This window comes from Microtus ochrogaster, chromosome 8 (assembly GCF_000317375.1).
Source record: "Microtus ochrogaster isolate Prairie Vole_2 chromosome 8, MicOch1.0, whole genome shotgun sequence".
NCBI classification, from domain to species: domain Eukaryota; kingdom Metazoa; phylum Chordata; class Mammalia; order Rodentia; family Cricetidae; genus Microtus; species Microtus ochrogaster.
The window spans coordinates 1,703,867-1,712,758 of NC_022015.1; the positions used below are offsets into that span (position 1 = coordinate 1,703,867).

At 44.2% G+C, this 8,892-nt stretch overlaps 1 protein-coding gene across 1 annotated transcript in view; it reads right to left on the minus strand.

Annotated features, from left to right (window-relative positions):
• The window catches only part of Sbf2 (SET binding factor 2), a 412,779-nt gene that overhangs the window by 4,049 nt on the left and 399,838 nt on the right, over window positions 1-8,892 (minus strand). Inside the window, exons 35-40 of the mRNA XM_026781117.1 lie at window positions 5,564-5,678; window positions 5,302-5,429; window positions 3,562-3,795; window positions 2,582-2,686; window positions 1,208-1,401; window positions 601-688 (exon numbers count right to left, since the gene is read on the minus strand). Of these exons, the coding sequence (XP_026636918.1) occupies window positions 601-688; window positions 1,208-1,401; window positions 2,582-2,686; window positions 3,562-3,795; window positions 5,302-5,429; window positions 5,564-5,678 (864 nt within the window). The remainder of the gene's footprint in view (window positions 1-600; window positions 689-1,207; window positions 1,402-2,581; window positions 2,687-3,561; window positions 3,796-5,301; window positions 5,430-5,563; window positions 5,679-8,892) is intronic.

An 8,892-nucleotide genomic window follows, 5' to 3' on the forward strand; every position in this document is an offset into this window, starting at 1 on the left:
GAGAGAGAGAGAGAGAGAGAGAGAGAGAGAGAGAGAGAGAGAGAAACTGCCTGTAAGAAGAGCTCCGGTATCACGTCATCCTTGCTGGACGAGGTGGTCATGACACGAAGAGATGGAAGTCCAACCTGTAGCAGCTGCGACAATAGCAAAGCATGCCAAAGAGTTCTTAGTGAACGTCTAATCTAGCCTGCTGTGAACCCCAGGTGGTGAACCCAGGTGGTGAAGAAAAGCAGTTCCCAGTACAGTGAGGTGAGCTGTAATAAATGTCAGATAGATTAATCATGACCAGATTTTCTGAAGCAAAAATGGACAGCTATATCATGGAAGAGAGGGGGCACACAGCTCATATGTGCACAGAACAGGCTAAAGCTCCCAGATGCTTCCAGACCTGGGTGTTAAAGAGGAGACGATTATGCATTAAGAGTTCTAGTGCTCTGAGCATGCAGGGCTCTGGGTAGAGGCTGCTATAAAATTTACTTCCAACAATTACTTCCAGGGCTCAGGGACATTTTGGGCCTTGGAAGAGCCACCATCTACAAAGGTGAGGAACACATAAGTAGGTCTTGAGGTGAGCCTAGACAGTAGTTTTTTGGGTCTTACCTGATGTTTTGTTACATCTAAAACAAACCAACGGGGTTTCCAACCCTTCAGCAATGCTCCTCTTTTGTACAGTGTTCCTTCAAAGGATCTAGAAGGCAACAAGACAGTTTCTTCTGACTTCATTACAAACTACCTTTTGTCTATCAAGTTTCTGTCTCCCTAATGAGAGCCCTCCCTGGAGTTTTATCCCTAGCCCTTTGGGGAAAGACTGACTCCTTCTGCTGGGACCACTATACTCCCCTGGTTAGGAATTCATGGTTTCCATGCTTTCTGCTATGCGAGGAATGCTGTAACACCAAGGGAAAACCGAGCTGGAAAGAGAAGTCTGACAATGCTGTGAGAGACACTTCTAGCACGTTCTTGGCATCCCTAGTTTACATGACTAGATTCCTTTTCTTTGAGCCAGGATAAGCAGGATTTCTGATGGTGCCACTGAAAAAGTATTGCCTGACATGCATTCTCTCAAAGACTGATCCCCACCCCCAGAACATCTAAACAAGGCATTTAAGAAAAACCCAAACCCCACAGAATGAAAGCAAATCCAAGTCTGCCAAGGCTGTTTGCACAGGGCTGGCTCGGGCTAACAGTCAGGACCCAGCAGTGTCACCTGTTCTCATCGTTCTTGGATGTGTACTGGCTGTAAAGCGTGGCTGCCCTGTGCTCCACACCATTGGATGGGGAGATGGTGGCATTTTGATCCTCGCCAGTGCTGCGGTCCAGGGGGTGCAGCACAGGCCTCTTCTGATAGGAAGGCACGTTGGTAGACACGAGTCCTGGGGACCCCAGTGAGTGTCTTTGGGACTGAAAAAGACAGAACATGAGCTAGGAAAGTTTCCCCATGGCTTAGAGATTGGCCTGATAATTTCATTTATACAAATGTATCTCAGGGTAACAACTGACTAGTGAGCTAACACATGTTGAACATTCATCTGTTTCTGTTTTTAAATGAGAAGTAGAAATAACCTAATACCCATTATTTGGGGACTGGTAAAAACCACAAACAAACAAACAAACAAAACAACTGTTATTCCTTTACAATGGAGTTCTAGACAGCAACCAAAATGACGCACATGAATGGCATTTATGTCAACAAGAAGGCAGGTTCTAAAATATCACATCCAGTAAATCTTGTATTTCTACATTTATACACTGTGGGTAATTTTCATCTCTTGGTAATGTTCTGTGTATTGTTATTTTTAAAATATACATCCTACTTTCATAATTTAAAAAATCTAGAAACAATTTTAATTTTCTGGGGTAAAAGGCCCCAGGTGGCAACAGCTCCTGAAGAGTCGTGTGAAGGTAAGGTGGAGTCCAGAGGCTCTTCTATCAAGGGCCTTCTCAGACCACTTGCCTCGTCTCTTCTCCCTGAAATGCTCTTCTGAACACCATGTGTCCTCGCTTCCTTGTGCTGGGCTGGGAGTCAGTCCGCTGTGGATATGAGTGGTGGCCCTGCCAGTTAGTAGCTGTGAGACTTCTCTGCATTCCCCTTGTGCATGAGGTACAAAACTTGCTCACTGTGGACTGCATAGGGCTTAGTCCCTTGGATGTATCATGTGCTTGATAAATGTTTCTAATCTCAGAAATAGGAAATGGGGTATGAGCCACAGGAAGCAAACAGAAAAGGAAGTTTGGGCAATAGAAAGTAGCATATGTTGTCTGTCATCTTACAGTATTTCTCTTTGCTAGTTTCTCTGGAGCAAACATGGGCCTGGCATTCCCTGTCCCTTGTGGTAGGTCAGAAGAGACCACAATGGCACCGAGATGGAGAGAACCCAGTAATTTCCTCTGGATTCAATGCCTGAACATGTGCATTATGTCACTGCGGAGAGTGAGACATTCAGGAAGCATTCGGTCATCTGGACCATTCTGCCCTGAAGCTCTAGGGCATGACCCCTCTCTACCACTTTCTCTGGGTTATGAGCTGTGGGCTCCATCTGACCTAGCACCCTCCAAAGCTCAGGGGGCGTTGCCAACTCACATGATCTGTTCTTGGCTCTTCCTTAAGGTCCATGGTTACTTTTTCCCATAGCTGGTGCCATTTCTCAGGAGTTTGGTTCAATTTATGCTCCAATTTTTCAATTTCCTGTAAAGAAATGAAAAGGACATTTTGACAGGCGAATATTTTATGGAAGGCCAGGATGTGCCTGGAGATGCAGGTTTCCCCTGTGCTGGGCCCAGATGAACAGCATGGCTGGAGGATAGCTGGATTTGATGATTTATTAGGACTCAGAAGGTTTTTTTTGAACAGATTGATTTAAATAACAAGACACAGTGTGTGTGTGTCTCAAACACCTTCTTCACTCTTGGACAGCCTGTTGGAAGTCTGATGACCAAAGCTACTGGCCAACTGTGGGCCTATGTCCCAACCCTAATGGCTGCAGCAGTTAAGTCTTTCTTGACAGAGGAGCCCTCGACTTTGGTGACTCAAACCAGATGTGCAAAGAATAACCCAAGAGATGCTCATGAAAATGACTTCCCTCTGACAGGGACTCAGGGCAGCCACCACTGCAGCTTATCCTTCCTGGCTTAAAAACAGAGACCCAGTCAGAACAGCACTGTCCTGGGAGTCCACTGTCAGGATGGCTTCACTCCAGAACATGCCTTGCAGAAGGTGTCCCATCAGGCCATCAGCTACCCATACTGCTAACAAAGGGAAGTAAAGCACCCACAAAAGCCACTGCCAGACCTAATTCCAACAGCCTAGGCAGCTAAAGTTGGAAGGGAAATGCTCTTTTCTCAGTTGCTTCCTTTTGCACTGCAAAGTCACTTTTGTGGGTAACTTTGCCAATAGTTAGTGTGGTGTCCACTACTGCACAGAATCAAGGCTGATTCTTCAGATTCAGAGTATTAACTATGACACAGAGTAAGGGAGCCATTACAGATGTAAGTATGCAAGCCAGTCTAAGATGTCCTCTGGGTCCGAGTGCCTCTAGATGTGTCTACACATTTCTGACTTACACTGAAAAGTCTGGTGAGGGCATCTGGCTGGCTGCAGCTGATGTCATCATAGCATGGCCACACTGTTCTCCTTTGACTCTGGGGCCCAGCTCCTCCAGCCATATCCAACTCTTCGGGAGGAAAATGCTTGGGGGTCAGCATCATCCAGTCGTATGAAGGACCTGCAGACAGAGTCTCCTCTGTGTAGTAATCCCACTTCTTGAGGCTGGAGACACTTACATTAGGCTTCAGGGCCTGTTTAAAGAGAATTCTGAAATGTAATTTTTTTTTTTTTGTTTTTGTTTTTCGAGACAGGGTTTCTCTGTGGTTTTGGAGCCTGTCCTGGAACTAGTTCTGTAGACCAGGCTGGTCTCGAACTCACAGAGATCCTCCTGCCTGTGCCTCCCGAGTGCTGGGATTAAAGGCGTGCACCACCACTGCCCGGCTGAAATGTAATTTTATCTTGACCCTGAAGTACTTGATACATACATTTGCAGAGTGCAGGGCAAGTATATAAATTCACCTAAATACTTAAAACTTATACATGAAGAGAACATTAAATAAAACATATTTATCCTCCTTCTCCAACAAATGTAACCCCCTAATGATTTGGAAGGCCAGGTTCAAATAAAGGGTTCTTGGATTCTTCATAATTCTATACTAGGAAGTAGTAGCACACAGAGAGAGATATATTCCCAGTTTACAGGCCTTGTTTTAACCTCCTTCTCCTCCCACCTTGACCTTGCATGAACATTTGTGTATATCCTAGGCCACTAAGCCACACTCCTCTCTGTCCTTGTGAGGCAGCTACTTGGTTTCTCTGGGTCTTGGGACTCATGCACTGACATGGCAGGCTGACTTGGTCAAGTAACCTGGTGAGTGATCTGGATTCAGACCAGGGATGTGGAGTGCCCAGAACAAAGATTGGATGAGGAGGGGCTACCTAAAAATGAGCATTTTGTTTCTTGGTGAAGGTCCCACCAGAGAAAGGTCAAATAGAGTTCTAAATGCATGGCCCATGACAGGAACCAATCCTGCCCAGCCTTCAAGTATCTGATTTATGTATGGCACTGAACAGTTCCCATCTAGTAATTCTGTTGATGTTTTTGAGACAGTCTTGCTATGCAGTCCTGGCTGGCTTCAAACCTGTGATCTTCCTGTGTCTATCACTTAAGTGACAGGATTAGAGTTATATGCTACCACACTGAGTTCCAGAAATTATTTAGAAGATGAAATTATGGGCTGGAAAGAGGGTTTAGTTATTAAGAATATTTAATGTTTTTACAGAAGATCTGAGTTCCCAGCATCAGCTTCACGTGGTTATACCTGCCTGTTGCATGCCTAGGTCATGCAGATACATATGACCAAGCCTTGCTGCCCCTGAGATATGCCATCCTCTGGGCTGGGTTCTAAATGTCAGTGCCTCCCTTAAGGCTCTGTCCCAGGTTTACTATATACTAAAGCATTTAAGATTTTTCAGTTGTGGCATGGCTGGTGGCTCACCTTTAATCCTACACAGGCAAAGTTGCTTTGCTTTGATTGTATTGACATTATCCCTTCTAAGTTTTGGGGAACAGCCCTAGTATTTGCATCAAGTATTTAGTAAACAGTCTCCACTTCCATTACAACCCAAATCTATGCCATCTCAAACTTTTAAATACCTTTGGTATGAAACCCCATCAAATGTTTACATATACTAAAGTGAAGAGAAACTTTTATATACAACATTCAGAAAATAAGATACAAATGATTTAACTCTACCTCTATTTCCACTGGTGAGTATAAGTAATTGAAGAAAACGGGACTCCGCTTGTGCATCTTGTCAATACACTCCCAAATACAAACTCCTTTCTTGGCATGCTTGTCACCTTTATCATCAAATAAAGTTCCTGTAATTAAAAAAATCCATCAAAAAATGGAAAGAAATTGAAGTTTTGCATAAAAGTATGAAACATATAGAAGAGAACATATATCTTATGTTTCTGAAAGCAGCAACAAATGTGCAGAAATCTTAAAAGCTAACTGCCAACAAAACCAGGGACAAGCGTGTCAAGCCTGTAGGAAATGTGGGACAGGGTCTCGGCAGAGCTGTCCCCCTCACGTCCTGCTTCTGAACGCACTATCACAAAGGAGACAGGCTACACAGAAAATGGACCTAGTTAACTCATATAGCTTAGCTGAAAATTTAATTTTCTGTTTCTTTAGTAAACTTGTTTATTATGAAGCAATTGAAAACATATTCTTGGGTAACATTTACTTCCACAAATGACAGTCACAGAGACTCAGAAAGACAGAGGGTGTGTTCTGTCTCCTTAAGTGATAATATGAACTTAGATTCTGATATTCCCCCATCCTCCAGGGTTTCACTGTGTAGTGCTGGTTGTCCTGGAACTAGGTATGTAGACCAGCCTGGACTCGAACTCAGATCTGCTTGCCTCTGTCTCCTGAGTGCTGATAAGGCATGTGTCACAATGCCTGGCTGCATATTCTGTGTTCTTAATGGGGGATATAAATACGCCAGGGTGAGGTAGTGCTACTTCACTTTGTATGAGGTGATCCTGTTAAAAGCTAACTTTTTACCACAAGAGACCACCTCAGGCCCAAGGTTGTACAAAATTATGTAACCTGTGGGCCCCAAGACTGACTGTTTCTTTTCTACCTTGTTGTTCCTTCTCTCCTAACTGCAGGGTCCTGCCACTTACAGCGTCACCAAGCAAGCTCTGTGATAGACTTTAGACAGGACAATGGGAGAGGGTACACGGTAGCCCTGTTTCTCAGGACACACTCCTCTACCCTGTTGCTACCCATGGACTGGAACTATGGACAATAGGCTTTTCTTACACTATCCAAATGACTATTTCAGAGTAACATGTACATACATAGGGAACAATTTAAATATAAACAAACATTTAAAAAATATTTGAACCATCAGACACTATCATCAAGTCCTATTATGGTCCAATTCCAAAACAGTAATATACTCTTTCAAGACAGTGGAGAATTTCTGATGAAGCCTTGACAGCTATGGCTGAGGTTCATTAGCAGTGGCTGGTAGAGGATAGTTCCCACAGCTGCTGGTAACTAAGACTTCACAGAGTAGGCTTCATAATTGGTGAGTCTGCCAGCAGGGACAGATTCCAATTAGGCAATCGAGACTACACTGGTATATAAATTAAACCAGGTTAGATGGTGGGTCCAGAGAGGGGTCTGGAGAGGCCCTTTGGTTCTGACATTCTAGGTGGTTTATGAAAATTGTGTAAGACACAGGGTGAAACAATTTCATTTTCACTCTGTCAACAGGTTTAGTATAACATTCTCTTATTCAATCCCTTTAATCGTTCTGTTTAATCTCTTTTAGATCATAGATGGGACGGAAAGCCTTGGCCAGTTTTCAGATGAGGGACCTGCGGCTGAGGGACGAAGCTGTTCACCCATTGTCATATTTTCTGACTCCTGCTGGAGCAGTGGAGCACTCAACCTTGGCAACATGGTAGAATCGCTTAGAGCTTTCAAAAGCTTTGGCTGCCTGATCCCACCCTCAGGTTCTGACTAAACTGGCTGGAGGTGCTGCCTGAATGTCCCCAGATGATTCTAGTCAAGTCTGAGAAATGCCGCACCAGATTCTAATGTTTCTCTAACTAGAGTCATCATCTGGGAGCAGGGACCTTGGGTTCTGGCCTGGGCTTTGGCCACATCACATGGAGTAAAGGTAATTTGCTGAGCAGTTCTGTATCTCTCTGACAGCCATATATGCATATAATGTGCCCTTTAGTGATAACAGTGACCCTGTCGTACTCAGTTGGCTGAAGACTGGATACAGGCAGCTGTCACTAGCTCTGATTACCTTCTCTCCACATGCTGCTTAGGACACTATTTCTGACTGTGATATGAGGTACACACACACACACACACACACACACACACACACACACGCACGCGCGCGCGAAGAACAAACAGGATGGGAGTGGTCTGGCCAGTGTTCTTTCCTTCACCCAAAGTGAAATATTCATCATAGCTGACAACTTCAAGAACATGCCCTGAAACTAGTACTTCCTGACTGCAGATTTTAAACTGAGATCATTGGTAAAGCTTTAGTTGTGAAGGGTTCTCTTTCTAAATACTCTGTGACATATGAAGTACTGAGAATATCAACTCTGTTTTACTTTAATTCCCCACCTTCTGAGTGCTATATGACAGGCATATTGCACCATGCTTGGTTTATGTGATGCAGGTGATAATCATACCCAGGGCTCTATGCATACTAGGCAAGTACTCTTCCAACCAAGCCACCTGGAACAAGGGCTGACTTTTTTTGACTTGTCCTAACAAAAATTTGTCAGACATTTCCCATTTTCCTAACAACTCCTGGGAAATGTTTTCATAGTTTCTCAGAACCTATTTTTTTTTTAAAATAAATGTTATAGCTTTTAGAAATTGTAATAACGATACTGATATCTAGAATTCTTCAAGGGCTTATTCTATGCTAACAACTGTGCTGAGAAACTGACCACTCCTTCCTCCTGTGGTCACTATGATCCTATTGTACCCTATCACTGTCCCCACATTACAGATGAGAAGGCTGAGGCTCAGAGATGGTCCTAGACGCCCCCCCCCCCGCCCCGTGGCAAAGTACAGCTGGTAAGCGGTGGTGCTAGAATTTAACTTTGGTATGTTTGGTTTGGAGCCTTTTTCACGGGCTGGTCGCCAAACTGTCACCATGTGGTGCAGGAAATTGTCTGTATTCTTTCAATCATATTTTAAATAAATGCTGATTGGCCATGCAGGAAGTATAGGTGGGTCAATCACACAGGAGGTAGAGGCGGGGCTATGAGAACAGGAGAATTCTAGGAAGGAGAAAGCCCATTCCTCCCAGTCTGCCTAGACCACCGAAGAAGCAGGATGTGAGCTACCCTGCTGAGAAAGGTACTGAGCCATGTGACTAACATAGATAAGAACAATGAGTTAATATAAGATACGAGAGCTAATAAAAAGTCTGAGCTAATGGGCCAATCAGTTTTATAACTTATGGAGATCTCTGTGATTTTCTTTGGGGCTTGCTGGCTGTGGAGTACCAGGTGGAACAGAAACCCCAACAAGCAGGCCCTCATGTTACAACCATGGACAGGTTCCTTTCTATCAGAGTGGACATGAATGGAAGTACTATGAATTAAACATGTCTCCTACACAGTGGTAGTGATTGAAGGTGCCAAACAGTGAGCATTTTTAACTTTACAAAGGCAAGACAAGAAAGAGCACTTGCACCGGGCGGTGGTGGCGCTCGCCTTTAATCCCAGCACTTGGGAAGCAGAGGCAGGCGGATCTCTGTGAGTTCAAGACCAGCCTGGTCTACAA